The 17094-nt window shown below is 43.0% G+C and overlaps 1 protein-coding gene across 1 annotated transcript; it reads left to right on the top strand.

Annotated features, from left to right (window-relative positions):
* The first annotated feature begins 142 nt into the window (after positions 1–142).
* On the top strand, positions 143–2562 carry ndufa4b (NDUFA4 mitochondrial complex associated b). Its single transcript, XM_077000995.1, has 4 exons — positions 143–454; positions 1580–1668; positions 1753–1813; positions 2219–2562. The coding sequence occupies exons 1-4, from the start codon at positions 413–415 to the stop codon at positions 2273–2275; spliced, it is 249 nt and encodes an 82-aa protein (XP_076857110.1). The 5' UTR covers positions 143–412; the 3' UTR covers positions 2276–2562.
* The last annotated feature ends 14532 nt before the right edge of the window (positions 2563–17094 follow it).

The raw sequence follows: 17094 nt of genomic DNA on the forward strand, positions 1-17094 counted from the left end.
TGAATGTGTCGTCTGTTCATTGTCCTCGTGTGTATTGTAACGCTTACAGTCATACACATCAACAGTCACATGAGTATGCGTCATTTACGAGTAGTAAAACCGCGTTTCCGGTATTTCGCCACATACTTCCCAGTGACGGGCCTCGTTTCCTCGGAGCTTCTACTCTACGGCCGGGAAAACCTCTGGAATAACCCGCGCACGCACGCGCTCCCGGCGTCGTGTCGGTTCAGTTCTGTCCCTTCTGTGATTGGACGAGCCTCTGGCGGGGGCGGGGCTGTAACGGGGCGCTAGCACTCGGAGGGAGCGCGGACTCTCCTCACAGCGCACCGGAACGTGCTCGCGCGCTCATCGCGGTACCGAATATTCAGGTCGACACATTTCGAATTTGAACCCACGGCCGGAGGAAGCAAACATGCTCAGCCAAGTGGCCAAACAACTCAGGAGTCATCCAGCCGTAAGTGGGCTCTTTTTAATATAAGAGTAATATCGCTTAAGTCGGAGAGAGTACAGTACGCTTGGCGCAAACGATTAACCGGGTTTATAGTCACGCCATGTCGTTTTATTACAAAATACCGTAAATACTTTCACATATCATTCATCCGCGCTTTGAACGGTGTTATTTCTTCGTGGATGTCTCAGGTTTTCTATCACCGTTAATAGATGCGGATGTGGTGAGGATGCATTACGCCACCTGTCTAATATTAAGCGCTTACCGGCATTTTGCCACATTACATCCTAACATCGTAAGCGCTCTACTGACTCCATAACGGCGACCATCATGTTTAAATGGGAACAAATATCCGTCTTAAGAAATGAGGCTATGGTTTCATTTTATTGCGGTAAAGGAAAGCGCCGGATGGCTGTCAGCCATGAACAGAGGTCATGCGCGCACGTTCCTATAGTCTACCGAGGTGACGCTCACAGCTGCGATGTCGGCCCGACCTTGGCTATTGTTGAATGACTTTGAGTGGCTCATAGTCTATGGAGGAGAAGGTTCGGTCCTTATTTCAATTTTCCTTTAATTAGTCACTTTATATGATATTTTAAAAAATGGCCCGTGATGGTTATTTGTTCAGAATTGAAGCGTTCTCTTTGATCAACACCGTAAAGCGCGTCCACCTGCGTGTGCGCGCAGCCTCCCTCCTGGACCGCCAGCGCGACAGGGCTTGGCTGGTAATTCCATGGAGGCACGTATGCGCTATAAACACCCTGGATACTCACAGCGCCTCACGGGAACTGTTGGTATGGCTACAGTGTGAAGGGCAGCACGCAATTTTTCAGTTCGTTTTCAAATTTTCAAAGTGTCTTTTGAGGCTGTCTCATACGGGAACCTAAATGACAAAACAGTGTTGCCACAGCAAAGGTTAGCCAGGGCGTAGTTGCAAGGCATCCATGACTAGCAGGCAACCATCACAAATGATGGATAAAAATCTAAAATCTCTCTGTAATTTAACAAGCTATGAAGTTTAAATGACACTAACAGTAACATGTAATTCAGCACAATGTGTATTTGAACTTAGATTTGAGCTTACTGATTTTTGTTTTGTTGCATTTTTGTTCTCTTTCTGTCTGTCTGTAGCTCATCCCTCTGTTTGTATTCATTGGTGGTGGAGCGACCTTGTGCGTACTGGCTCTTGGCCGGGCGGCTCTCAAGAACCCAGATTGCTCGTGAGTACTCAGTGGGTCAGAGGTTAGTGCTACATTTATGCAATTTCTCACATTGCTGCATTAACTGGGTGATGTTCATTGCAGGTGGGACCACAAAAACAACCCAGAACCCTGGAACAAACTAGGACCCAATGACCAGTACAAGGTGGGGAGAACTGATATGACAGTCTTTTTCAGGAACACACACTGAGGAGCGCTGGACCGTGTTCAGCTCACCTCAGCACTTCTGTTCAGTATCTTATGTTCAGTATCTTATCAGCCCAAGATCCCAAACTCCAGCTTTATAGATTTAACTAGGCATGGCCTGAATATATAAAGTACATCAGATTAGGCACAGCTATAGAATCGGGAACGGAATGGACCATTCCAGGCCAGGGTGGGGTTTACAGCATAATTTGTTCCCCTGGTTTAACATTTGGTTCATTCTAATCAGATGGTAATCAGGTGGCTTCTCCAATGGCAGATGTACCATTGGAGTTAATGTTGTTAATGCTAATGAACGTTAATGATTAATGAGATGAGCTTATCTTCTTCCATTTCCCCCCTCTAGTTCTTCAACATCAACATGGACTACTCCAAACTAAAGAAGGACAGGCCAGACTTCTAAACAGGCCCTTACCTTCCACACACATTATAATCATTGGACTGAACATGTTGCATACCTCAAAAACAAAGCAGTGTTCATTATCTATAACTTTCCACATACACTCAGCCAGATAGAAAAGTCATGTATGTGCATAGGTGAAATTCTATTTAAAGTAATGTATGCACATAGGAGAATCTATTTAAAGTAATGTATGCACATGGGAGAATCTCTATTTAAAGTGTGTGGAACTTCACTATTGCACTGATGGTGTAATGTAATTTATCTGAAAATAAATTATCTATATTATATTTTAATTTTATCTTTGATTCTTTAAATGATTATCCTGATGTGTTCTTGTGACACATTTGTTTAACATCATTAGTGTGAAAAGAAATTTCACTTTTACATCACTGGTAATAACATAAACAAAGGTTTGCTAATGGTTGGCATACTTTAATTGAATTCATATGTACTTTAGTCATTAACAGAACCATCAAGAATAATTAGAAGTGGCATATGTGTTAGCTGCATGTTGGTGTGTTAGTTTACACCAACATTTCTATGTGTGCTGAGGTGTTTCCATGGAGACCAAACAAGGAAGTGCCTACCTGTGTATACAAACATACACAGATGGAGTTTGTGCAGTTACAGCCTAAGGGCAGATGTCCGTGACTACACACTTGCAGTTGGCCTCAGTTGTGTTTTTCCGTTCATAGATCTCCAGGGGTTTGAGTAGAAGCACACGGTTCATAATGGGAAGATCTCACTCCATGAGAACCGCCAGCAGTTGTAAATCTGAACCATGTCATACAGTTTTCAGCAGGCTATGCTGGTGTATCCAATGAAAGGTGGTTACATTTATTACTGGTATTACTGGTGACTTTTTTACAGTGAGCAACATCTTCATAATGATTAGTAAGTCTTAAATTAGCTTAGTTGTCATTTGACTTCAACCTTGTCTAGAGTACCCATCCCAACAACTAGCTCTGTAAAATGGAATGGAATTGAATTGAATGGAATTGGAATGGAATTTAATGGAATTGAAATTTGAATTTGACATGAACAAACTGAGCAGCCCAGTAAGAACTTTGATAGGATATAGACGCATGAGAGGACGCTATTGTAAGGTTGGCGAGGTGAAGCAGGACGCTAAGCCGTGAGCAGCATTCACAGATTAATTTTATTTAAACACAAAGCAACAGAAATACGAACACTTAACATTTAGCCCTACATACAAACAAAGACGAGCAACGAACACACAACTGACACGCTAAGCACACCCATGTTATAAGACACAAGTGCAACGCATAACACAAACAAGATTAAAAATGAATAACACACACACACACGTGCATGTACGCGACCATATGTACAGACAATCTTAAATACGTAGACACGCCCGGTGAGAAGGGTCAAGGGCTATACTGTGACAGCTGTAACACTGGCTACACTGTTAATCTCTACATTCCATTGTGAAGTGGTAGCGGCCCCCTTCGTCCTCGAACACAAGTCATAAAGCAATTATTAGATATAGGAAGGTAGGAAAGCAAACAGTCTTCATTGGAGGGTTTCCATAGTTCTTATTTTTTTCTTAGATAAAGTATGCTAATTACATAAACATTAGTGTGGCATTGTAAAATGTAACTTTCTTCATTTTCATCACCTTCCAATACATTGATTTACAAACTATTCAAATATGCCACTCCAGCGCAGGAAGGGTAGCAGCTCCTCTATACCACGTTTCACCCTTTTGTGGCGTAAAAGTCACCACATAGTAGCACAGAAATCAAACTTAACAGTCAACTGGCTACAGTCTTCTTCGCTACCGTCGGAACCCGTGGAAAAGGGAAGGGGGTATTACCCTAGGGCAGCTAGCTCCTATCCAAGGAGCTACAAGGGAAAGTTACACTGACCTCCGTCTACAGCCCGGGTACATGGTCAGGAAAAGGGCACAGCAGGCTGCCTGTAGATGAGAAATCTCCTGCGAGGAATCCTGGCATGGGTTGATTTGTTAGTCAAAACTACCCGGCAGTGTGGAGCACACAGTAAAGTAGGGACAGACATTTTAGAATCAGGCCCATCATGACTGGCCAGACTAAAATGCAAAGGACTGTCCTATCTGCAGCTCTCACCAGGTACTGACTACTGAGAAAATTGGAATGATTTCAGGGCATTTGTGGGGGACGCTTCACTAACTGGCTCAGAGTTCATGCAAAACAAAATGTAGAAACTTTGAAAGGGGGACAGGTTCCTCGGTATATGGTCCTTAAGATATTGTTAAACATTGTTACTGCCCAATGGGGGATGGGTTCCCTTTAAAGTCTTGGTCCTCCCAAGGTTTCTTCCTAATCTTCCTAGGGAGATTTTCCTTGCCACTGTCACCCCTGGCTTAGGGATCTGTACCCATGCGATTGTAAAGCTGCTTTGTGACAATGTGTGTTGTAAAAAGCACTATATAAATAAATTTAATCTTGACTTATTTAGATTATATTTTGTTGGTGAAAACATGAAACATTGGAAGCTTGGAAACATTTTGTGTATTGTATCAGCAAAAAACAGGCCTAAGAAAATGGGTTTCTAATAAGTTTCCTGGTAACCTAGTTGCTAGTCCATCAGCTAGGCTACTTTTGACCACCAGAGGGAGCCACAGGGCCACTCCAGAACAAACGGGCGATCAGCCACACCTGTTTTAAGAGCAGCTCACAGGTTCTCCTGTGCTTTTCATCTCTTGTCCATTGAGGTTCTCCTCCATCTCCTGCAGCACTTCCTCAGACCCTCACATAGCTTCCTGCTCTTGGGACTCCTCTGCCATCTTCTATCGTTTGATCAGGGAAGCCAGTGTTGTTTTGTTTTTGACAGGTTGTGTTTTTTGTTTGTTGTGTTGAGCTCTGTCCTCCTCACTCTGCAGTTCTGAGAGTGGGGCTTCTAAGTCTGCCTCACATCTTCTGGTTTTCTCATCAGAAGAATTCCCCTCATAGTTTCCCAAGACCAAGCAGGGTTGGCTCCTGGTTTAGACTTTGTTTACTTAATTTTAAGCTCTGTAGCTGGGTTCTGATATCAGTTGGTAGCTTGCCATGTTTGTGCTAGTGTCTTGTACTCAAGAGACATGAGTCTCTTTGACTCCACAGTGGAGTGGAAGCCTGTTACAGATACACCAGAACCAATAAGAGAACATCGTTCAAATTAAATAAATGGATGGCCCTTATAGTGTTTTATGCTTAATAAGAAAAAGTGACGAATCATTGCTCTTGTAGGTTGTGCAAGTGAGAGATGAACTGTGGGACAGTGCAGACATGGCAGACGGGCAGCGGGGTGTCTCATTCGCCTCCTTCAGTAGATCAGGAAGAGCCCTTCATGTAGTCCTACACAGACCACCAGCAGGTGTTCCACAGAATACCATGAAAGGAGGATGGTAATATCTGAAACATCTGCTTTCTTATAGCATTTCAAATTTCCTGGAATTCATAATAAACCCTCTAAAATGAGGAAAGTTCTAAATGTTCTCTTACCAAAAGTCTCATCTCAGAATGCTTTAACTGACCAGTGACAATAAGGTTTTGAGAGCTGTGTTTAAGCGTGCAGTGCTGGTGTTATGCTATCCTCATGCATGGAGGAACCAGGGCACCTGACTCCTGTTTACAGTGTCAAATTACACTGTTAAAATATTCATTTGAGGAGTTAAAAAAACGAAAACCACAGTGTATTTCTGTTTTCACCAGAGTGAATAGATCAAAAGCAAAATGGATTCAAGCATAAATTGACTTCAAATTTTTTAATTATTGTGACTTTCGCAAGTGTGGGACTAATAACAGATTATTTTCTCCCTCTTATTTTATAATGGTTAAAAACAGATGCCTGATTTGTAATAATCACAACCATAACTATTTGGTCTTCTGGGAATGCACACATCCCAGTTTAGTTGGGACTCAGTTTGAGAGAACTGGACAAACTGGCTTATGATGAGGCAACAACTTCCTATTTCTCGCGGTATATCAAAAAGAAAATGAAAGCAAAACAGTAGAGGATGCTGTTGAGTCCTGAATGAGTGGGATGAGTTTAGTCCTGAATGAGTGGGAGTGCAGGGTTTTCCTTTCTGCTACTGAGTGGTGATGGGTCAGTGTGCTGATGCTGGACATACAGGCAGTTACAACACAGAAGAGCACGACCAGAGTTAGTTTACTGTCTACAAATTCTCTCACCAACCAAGCAGGTTCATCCTGAGGCAAGGAACTCTCAGACTTCATTCTCACTGGCAGGTCTGGGGCTTGTATGCCTGCTCACTTTCCCGGCATTAATTGACATGAATCTTCTCCTAGAATTCAACTTCCATGGCTTGAATGAATTCTACAGGCTCATTGTGTAGACACTTTCTTAAAATGATTTTCCTCCTGGGTCAGAACCACTTTTCCATTGTGATTGTCTTTGGCCTTTGATGCAATACTAACCCTGTCCAGAGAGGCTGTGTTCACCAGCCGGGGCAGTGAACTATTAGAGCAGAGACTGTCTTGATCATGTCTTAATGAACACTGTCCAGATCCTTTTTGTAATGTACTCTGCTCTTTTCAGGGGCTCCATGTCAAGAGTGTGTGTGCACACAAGTGTGTGTGCACCTTTGCTGACCAGGAGACCAGAATCACAAAAACGGGGATATACCACTGACCTCCACTGTAGAGATACTTTATCAACATAGGCCAGAGTTTTCCTCCGGAAGGGAGTGTGAGCAGAGGCGGTCTTTGCATAGAGGCATTGCTTGGCAATTGCCTTGGGCCCCTCCCACTACAGCCCACTGTAGGGGCCCCCTGACTAGCTAACTCTCACATATTAATGTTGATGGGCCCCCTAGCTAAATTCGCCTTGAGCCGCCCAAATTGCTAAGGCCGCTACTGAGTGTGAGGTACTGTTCCCCTGTATATATGGGACAGATGAGGACCCTGGTCTGTTCAGACTAATGTTAAGTACATATCTCCTTAAAATAATTTCAGCAGCCTAACAAGGAAAATTGGATTTGGTCAGAAAATCAGATCTGGGTCACTTCTACCTGTTGTGACAACAACCATGTTGTTTTGAAGAGGTGATGACAGTGTGGAAGTGGAGAAAAGATGTGCCAGACCTTTCATGTTGGAGCTTATCTCGTTGGCTGGCTGGTGAACACTACATTTACATTTACATTTACGGCATTTAGCAGACGCTCTTATCCAGACAGTGCTTTGCATCTGATCACACTACACGCCATCAATATGTGTGTGTGTTTGTATTTATATAAATGTGGTTCTTTGACTGAGTAACCTCATCTGCCCCTCCCTTCCCCACACCTGCATTGCCCCAAGGTGGTTAAATCATTTCATTTTTATTGTGATGTTCAGTTTCATTATCACCTACTTATATAACTCAGTGTGCCATATTGTATGGGTTTAATTTGCATTTGATATTGGACATTTTTTAAATGCTTGAAATGCCATATCATGAACGTGTAAAAGCAGCATTACCTTTCAAAGATGATTAAATTTTTTATTGACAGCAGTGAGAAATGCTATTGGCTCTACGTGTTATTATTTCATTGTCTTTATTCGTTTCTGTTTAGTTAATAATATACGTTTGAACAATTCGACAACGCCTTATGTCAGCCGGGTTTCCATCCAAACCTTTCGAAAAAATAATGCGCAATTTCCAAGTTTCGGCAGAAATAAATGCGAATTAAGCCTTGTTTCCATTCATTACAGTTATGCGAATAAACTTTAGATCACGTGAGAGGACGCCAAACAATAGTGGTTTTACGTCCATCTGGCAGTTACGCATTTTTACGTTGAGGTTTTGAAACATTTTTTTCTTTTTCTTTTCTATACATGGAGAAGTTAAAATTCAATTTTTGCTCTCTCCAGAACTGTTTTTGTATGCATTTGTCATCTTTACATCGCGATCATGTACATAACCACATGACTCGAGGCATGATACGTCATCGTTTATGCGAAAAACCATTTTCCATCCAGTTTTTCCGAATTTTGGCGATGCGATAGTCTAACTTTTCCACCTCCTCCTAGCGTAAAAATCTTTTTGCGATATTTGGAGCTTTTTTTTCGAATTTTGGTCTTTTTCCATCCAGCTTTTTTCATGCGCATTTTCAAAACGCGCAAAAACTCGGTGGATGGAAAACCGTTTTAAACATAATTTATAATGCTCAAACTGTTCGCCTTCTCTGCAGTGTACTAATTTGAGAATTACTAATTCTTGCCATCTACAGGTGAACTCTAGTAACTGCAGCAAATTTTAAAGAATACTGAAATACAAAGCCGCGTATAATTAATTAAATTCATCAATCAAGGAAGTATATTTTAAACATCTGTGGCGTATTTGGCACAGAAAGTCTGGTGGGGCACAATAATTTCTGTGGAGTTTCCGTCGTCGTATCCAACACACAAACCTGCTTGCTCAGTAAATCCAAACACACCTTATTCTACCAAGAGCTTACCTATTCTGTTCCATTTCCTGATTGTGGAGCGCACTAGCCCGCCCGTGAGTGACATCCATTTGGGCCTAGACTACGAAACACTGCCTTCGTCTAGTCGTTTCGTTTCAAATTCTACAAATAATTTTGTAGCCCACGTAGTGTTCCCACCAAAGAGCAGTCAAGAAAAGCAGAATAGTGATTTATTTAGTTTGATTAACATTATTTCCTTGGCAATATTTGGGAATCCTTGCTACTAGTGGCTAACAAGCTATTGCTGCCTACTTAGTGATGTTTACTTAGCGTGTTGACGTAGGCCTATGTAAATGCGCTCAGTGTGCCCCGAATGTCAGAATTGGACGTGTGTGGAACACGCGCAGCGTGGTCAGACTGCCGCTGTCGGGCCGCGTCCTCACCGAGCACTGCTGGGAGACGGACTGGCGTGGACGGACGATGTTTGGAATGTATCGGTATCTATAATGAAGTCGCAACAGTATTAATTTTTTACTTACTCCTCAGGGTTGCCAACTCTCACCCACTGAGCGTGAGACACACGCATTTGACTGTCTTCACACGCTCACACGCCACACAAGTGTGAAGACGGTCAAATGCGTGTGTCTCACGCTCAATGCGTGAGAGTTGGCAACCCTGATTTTACGTTCACCAGGACACACACTTGAGCTCTGAGAATGTTACAGAGCATCCACCCAGGAGTAGGCTATGTGTATGAAGACAAACACAAACATTCTCGAGGTTTGGGACAGATGTGTTTGTGCGTGCTGGTGGAGATGGATGCTAGATTGATGCATGAATTTTCACATTTTGTGGTGACAGTCCAAGTCAGATGACACACACTAGTACAACACCACGCATGTGCAGCCTAAAACCCCAAAAGGGGAAAAGAAACATTGACTTGCCAGTACACGATGGAATGTCAATGAAAAGAATTTTTTCCCCAGACCAAATATTAATAACGATTAAAAAATCTAAATGACCCATTATAACAGAAAAATCTGTTTTTGTACCAAATTAGAAAAGCACTGAGCAGAAGAGAGGAGAAATCCTCTTGTCCCAGAGAACAAAACCCTCTCCCTCTCTCTCGACCCCCTCTCGAGGGACTGCTGAGTTGGGAACACACCACTAAGCTCAATAATTGGTGCGAGAGCTGCGATTGATCACACAGCTCACGAAAACTTCATCAACGCCGATCCCACATTCTGCCCGTGTACAAGGAATTCTTCCGTTCCTGAAAACTCATTTTTAAAAAAGTATAAGCTATTGATTCTTCCACAGTCTGGCTCTCAATGTCACAAGCATCATCTCGTACGAGAGCCCTGTCTCTCCACGAGGCACGAGATGCCGTCAGAGGGGATAACACTGGCTGCATTGGACCCCCACTCCATCACAGCTCTCAGGCCAGTCTGCCCGTCCTTTCTACGAGTGCCTTGGGAGGAAATGATAGAGGTTGTATAAGCTCTGTTACAGCAGGTGTCTGTGTCTTCACAGGCAACGAGAATGCATTGGGCAGAGGTGACGGAAACAGCCATGTGTCACTTTGAGGGCTGGAGGAATGTTGTCATGAACAGAGAGACTACATTCCTGAAAGGAGGATTGTGCAGATAAGACATTTAGGACAATAGTACTATCAACAAAAAGCACATACCAAAAAACAAAACCAAACCTACAAAGCCCATGTGAATTCTAGAGTAGGTGGAGTGCCTTTTACAGTAATGTCACCGAAGGGATCTTTTGAGCCATCTATATTGTCTTATCCTTGTAAAAAAAATCATGTGTAGGTATTGCATCTGTATATCTGTAACAATATGAATCCACTGTGAAATGTGAAATGCCCTGTGCCTCTGACTCTTGAGTGATGCTGTTTTGTGATGTTTTTAGTGAGCATTGAAGGTAGTTTTAGCTCTCACAAGTTTTTATCAGTTTGTGTGAAAATCTGTTAATTGTGTATTGTTACATATTGCACAGATAGAATGCTTTAAATTAGATTGGTCGGAACAAACACGTGTGAGGTCACATGTAATGCTACAGTAGCCTTTTGGCATCTTGATAGATAGATCTAAATGGAGCTTATCCATGTCCTCATAAATTCTGGCTTAAGTTATATATGTTGGCAGTCGGGACACGTTTGGTCATAAGACAGGGACATTTTTCTTGAGGGACACAGAGGCTGTGTAGTGGTGGGATTCCTGTAGGGTGCACAGGTTTCACGCTCTGTCTCCATCCCTATGTCCCTGCACAGAAGTGAACATGTTGGGCCATAACCAAACTGAATAAACATATGTGGTGAATACCAAACAATTTTTTACATTGGTCATTGTTATCCACTTTTTACACCACTGCATAAATTAAATAGGCTAAATGTATTTTGTCTTTGAATAAACAATGACAACTGCAATTTAACATTATTTATTGAACTATATACACAGGGAAGATAAGATAAGATAATTTGCAATATTACAGCAGCAGAGAGGAAGGGACAGGGAGAGGGAGTATAAAGACAATATATAAGGTAGATAATTAAAAAACAAAACAAAAATGTATGTATACTGGTTACAAAAATACATGATATTGAAGAATGTAATAATCTTATGTAAGGTGCACATAGAAGTAGTAGCTATTGCACATTTGCCGTATTGAAAGAAAAGATACCAAACCAAACATATTATGCTCAAAAAACAAATACCGGTATTAGATTCTTTAACAATATTCATAAAGATACACACTTTAAAATACTTCCACAGCCGACATGTTTGCTGCAGTTACAAAGAGTACTTCTTTATTGGGGATTGTGGTTCTTTAAGGAGGATGATGCACTCAGACTGAGAGAAAGAGTGAGTGTGTGTGTGTGAGTGAAGGAGAGAGAGAGTGTGTGTGTGTGCGTGCGTGTGTGAAGGAGAGAGTGTGTGTGTACGTGGGTGAGTACTGTATGTGAAGGAGAGAGAGAGAGCCGCTGATAAACTGTAATGATTGAGAACACAGTGGCTTTGTTCTGTTTTTATTACTCTTTCTGTAGTTACGTTTGGCTTGAAAGAAACTAAATAATATCTGGTAAAAATGTGTTAATGTGTGTTACACTGGAGCAGTTAGCTTTAGCCCCAGGGTTAAGGCATAAAACATCCACTCTGGTTCATGTCTACATCGTCATCAAAGACGTCATTGTATGGTTTAAATGAATCTGCCTTTTCACTTATTCAGTCTAACACCAAAAATGGATTTGTTGCCATTTTTGCCCGAATAATTTGGGTAGTAAATATTCAGTCCATCCCATCTCTGTCTGTGTCTCCTCCATCTCTTTGCACGACTGGACCTCTCTCCCTTCATGTGGCCTTGGGTCCTTCAAGTGTTGGTGTGCACGCTGGCTTGCTGGAGCAGCTGGAGAAGACAGACAGCTCAAACAGAGCTGGAGAAGACAGACAGCTTAAACAGAGCTGGAGAAGACAGACAGCTCAAACCAAGCTGGAGAAGACAGCTTAAACAGAGCAGGAGAAGACAGACAGCTCAAACCAAGCTGGAGAAGACAAGACAGCTCAAACTGATTTGTAGAAGAAGACACACAGCTCTCTGTTGGTGCAACGGCAGAGAGAGATGGAGTACAAAAGTAGGGTGGATGTGAGGATGGTTCGGAGAATGCCACTGAAGGGATTCAGGGAGGATTCCGTTGTCCTCAACGGCTGGGGGGACGCATCCCTCTGGCAGTCTGTCACTGCCCCCCCTGCTGTTCTTAACCTTTAATGCAATTTACTTGCTTCTTCTCCACCTGCTCCTGATTTATGTTCTTGTCTCCAGGCTTTGACTGGTGTCCCCTCCCCATATATCCTTCCTCTTCATCGTCTGTCGTTCCTCATGTTCTCTCACTCCCTTTACCTGTCTGTCTCTCTTTCATTTCTGTTTTACCTCTCTTCAAGGTCATACCATGGCAACACATGCCATCAGAGATGATGTGACATGCTTTTACATTAAATATGTATTCATTTACAGATGGTATTTAAGTCCAATTCATATTTTCTGTTCATACTGTGGATTTTATTCCATTTAAAGTGTTTCTTCTTTATTTCTCTTGAGACATAAACCTACAGGAGGGTAATATGGACCTTCAGAAGGTTTATTTGTAAATGGTATAAGATGTAGCTATTAGAGAACATGATACAATAAGGCAACAAGTGAATTGCAGCATAGAGACATAGAGGATGGGAATTCAGAAACATCCAGAGTGTGTGGAGGAGAGAATGAAGAAGCAGTCAGTACTGTGGTGTTAAAAATGATATAACAGAAAGAAAGACCTATAAATGGTGAAGGTCAAACAGGCATTTGCTGAACATCAGGTACCTCCTACCAGCAATCTCTCTCTCTCTCTCTCTCTCTCTCTCTCTCACACACACACACACACACACACACACACACACACACACACACACACACACACACACACACACACACACACACACACACACACACACACACACACAAGCAGCCCCTACCAGTAATTAGATAGGATGACAAGATAAAGTTTTGAGCTAATAAAGAATCCTGCCTCTCTCTCTCACACACACACACACACACACACACACACACGTGGCCATCCCCCACTTTCCCAGCTGTCGGACTGACTGCTCGGAGGTAAGGCAGCCCTCTACAAGCAAGATTTATGACCTAGGCTTCTCTCTATGCATATCGGCTGCATTTCAGCAGACCGTGAGAGACTGAGAATGTGTGTGTGTGTTCGTGTATGTGGGTGAATGTGTGTGTATGATTGTGTGGGGGAAAAAGAGATATTAAAAAAGAAGCAATGTCAGAAGTGTAATGTGTATATCCAATAATCAGAAGATTTAATCTGTGTGTATGTGTGAGAGAGAAAGAGAATGAAATGGAGGGAGGGAAAAGGAGTGCAAAAAGTTAAAATGTACAAAGCAGAATGTGTCCCTAATGATCAGATTGAGTGTGTGTGTGTAAGAGAGCGAGAGAGAGAGAAAGAGAGAGAGAGAGAATGAGCAAACGCATGTGCTTGCTGTAGAGAAGCTAGTTTGTCTCTGTCTGTGTGGAAATGTGCAGAGGTAATTCTTTCCCACCTGCTGTGCACGATGTCTGTGGTCCATGGAGCTCGTAACCGCCGCCTCCTCCAGCCTCGCTACAGCGTCCCCACCCGCTCCACCCATTGGCCTTCTCACTGTCATGTTTGCATGTATGCCTTCTCTCTGATCGCGTTTGCGACTGGCCTTCGTCCCCAGCGCCAGCACGCTGCTGTACAGTGGCACTGATGGTGGTGCTATGGGCTGAGGTTGGGCGCAGCAGTAACAACAGACGTGCTCAAGTCAGCGGGAGACTTCCATAAAATGCCTGATTTGTGTGAGTGTGTGAGTTGGATTTCACGTGTGTGTATCTTGGTAATTGTGTGTATGTTGTTTATTGTGTGTGTGTTGGTAATCATGTGTGTATCTTGGTAATTGTGTGTGTGCTGGTAATTGTGTGTGTGTGTGTGTGCTTCTCCATGTGTCTAGATTGAGGTGATCTGATTGCTTTGTCTCCCAGTAGAATTCTTGCTTATGTACACCACATGTTTAGCTCTAATTGCCAATGTGGTGGTCCATTGATTTCTAGGTGTCATTGCAATTGATCAGCTGCTTACAGCACAGTCTGGGACAATCTATCCTCCAATTGTGTACGTGTGTGTGTGTGTGTGTGTGTGTATGTGTGTGTGTGTGTGTGTGTGCTTGTGAATACACACACCTTTACACATGAATGAGCGTGTGTGTTTGTGTGTGTGTGTGTGTGTGTGTGAGAGAGAGAGAGAGAGAGAGAGAGAAAGAGTTTTTAATAATGTGTGTGCAGGTGACCAAGAGGAGGCCAAGGATCAGATGATGGTGAGGAACATCGACCTGAAGTAATGAAGCCCCTGAGAGCAGGTGGAGGAGGTGCAGTGAAGGAGTGTAAGGGCTCTGGTGGAGGTGTATAAGGGGTCTGGTGGAGGGGTGTTAGGCGTCTGGTGGAGGTGTTTGGGGTCTGGTGGAGGAGTATAACGGGTCTGGTGGAGGGGTGTTAGGGGTCTAGTGGAAGTGTTATGGGTCTAGCGAAGGTGTTAGGGTCTAGTGGAGGAGTGTAGGGGTCTGGAGGGGAAATGGGTGTAGTGGTGCACAGGGCCCAAATAGCTCATCTCTACAAATTCATTAATTTAGATTTACTTGATGTGTGTGTGTGTCCCCATACATATATATGAAGTATCTTCCAGATAGTAACATATATACTGTAGTTAAAGCTATAGAGGTTGTAAAAATGCATAAACATTGTAATGTAATTTGCAAGGTTTACAGAGAAATGGAACATTTTGGACAGAGGTCCTACATCAGCTGTGATGCAGCAGGTACTGGAGCACTTGAAATGATTCTCGAAACCAAAATCTCATTCCCCTCTACCTGCTACCTGTCCTCAGTGTCCTCCCCATGCAGTAACCCCTGGGCGAGAGACATCTCGTCTCCGTTTTTGCTGACACCTCTTGTTTCCTTGCGTCAGTCGTTAGCTTTTCCCCAGTGAGCCCAGCGGGCCTTTTCCAGATTAGACAGTACCATATGCTTCCTGCGCGCTGCTAACAGCTGGTGGTCTTCTTCCTACTCCGCTGTGCTGCTGGTGTTGGTGCTGGGGACAGGTGAGAGAGAAAGAGAGACATGGAAAGAAAGAAACAGATAAAGAGAGAGAAAGAGAAAGAGGGGGGCAGGTGAGAGAGAAACAGAAAGAGAGGGGGATCACAGGCGAGAGAGAGAGAGAGAGAGAGAGAGAGAGAGAGAGAGAGAGAGAGAGAGAGAGAGAGAGAGAGAGAAACAGAGAGTCTGTGAAACATCATTTTGCATTTCCTTGTTGGAATTGTCAAGGCATAAACTCATCTTTATTTGGTTTTAAAAGCAGAAACCCTGATTTCCATCATGTTTACCACTCTACCCCATTAGACAGGGTCACAGCAGCCAGTCACCAGTCCACCACATGCAGACGCATTCACACCTATGGGCAATATAGAGTGACCAATCAACCTAACACACATGTCTGTGGACTGTGGGAGGGAACCAGAGTACCCAGGGAAACCCACACATGCACAGGGTGAACATACAAACTCCACACAGAACAGCCTGGGATTCGACCCCATAGGAGACCACACCACACCACAAAATTAAATCAACCACTTCCAAACACATGGCCATGTCATTATCTGTGGGGACACAAATGCAAGAACAGAAGACCAACATACTTCATCAGCACTGGTGGCTGTTAGGTTTTGAAATCCTGTCTAGACATAGATCAAAGACATCAGGGTTCATAAACAGGATTACAAATGTGTTCAGCCCTCAGTGATCCATAGCTGGACAGGAGAACAGACTCACAACACATGGGTGTCAGGAAAGAGTTCTAAAGTTTAATGGTAATACATGTAGTTAAATACAGGAGAAAGAAGATGTGTCTTAAATCAAGTAGGTAAGACATGTATGAATGTATGATTAGCATTCTCCTTATCAGGAGAGGAGATCCAATAGACTGGATGTAGAGAAAAAGTACAGGGAGAGACAGGGAGAGGGAGAGGGAGAGAGAGAGAGAGAGAGTGTTCTGACTGAGGGCCACAGAGAGTGAATCCCACTTTACAACTGAAAATGAGCTTCATTTGAGTTCATACTCTCTCAGAGAGGTCTGTAAACACACATGCAAAGAACCCACAGCAGCTCTGTGGAAGCCTTGGTCTGCACAACGGACAGCTGCCTGAGGACTGATATATATTTTAATGAACTGGCTGAAAAACCTGATCAGGCTGCTGTAATATTCTCTTTATGGGTGCCATCATAGTCCAACGCCTCCTGCCATCACATCCTACTGTCCCCCGTCAGAGAGGCTACAGAAACGTCTAGACATACTGAAAACATTTTGAGAAAATGAAAAACCAAAACTAATATTTCAGAAGAGAACCAAAAGTCAAGGGAAGTATGTTTTTACATTTAACAACACAAACACTGAACATACTAAAACAATACAAACCAATACACTTATACAGGCATAACAATTAGTTCTACAGGACATTTGGGCAGTGAAGGAACTCAAACAAAAAGCAAGAAGGTCCCTGTTTGCTATCAAAACATTGATCAAATTTGAAATACCAGTCACAATTTGGCTTAAATTATTCAAATCAAAGTCAAAGTCAAAGTCAAATTTATTTATATAGCACTTTTCACAACACATGTTGTCACAAAGCAGCTTTACAGGATTTACATGGTTAACAATACTATGGGTCCAGATCCCTAATGAGCAAGCCAAAGGCGACAGTGGCGAGGAAAAACTCCCTATAGGGTGGGGATTAGGAAGAAACCTCTGGAGGACCAAGACTCAAAAGGGAACCCATCCTCCATTGGGC

The sequence above is a fragment of the Brachyhypopomus gauderio genome, chromosome 3, assembly GCF_052324685.1.
Source record: "Brachyhypopomus gauderio isolate BG-103 chromosome 3, BGAUD_0.2, whole genome shotgun sequence".
NCBI lineage: Eukaryota > Metazoa > Chordata > Actinopteri > Gymnotiformes > Hypopomidae > Brachyhypopomus > Brachyhypopomus gauderio.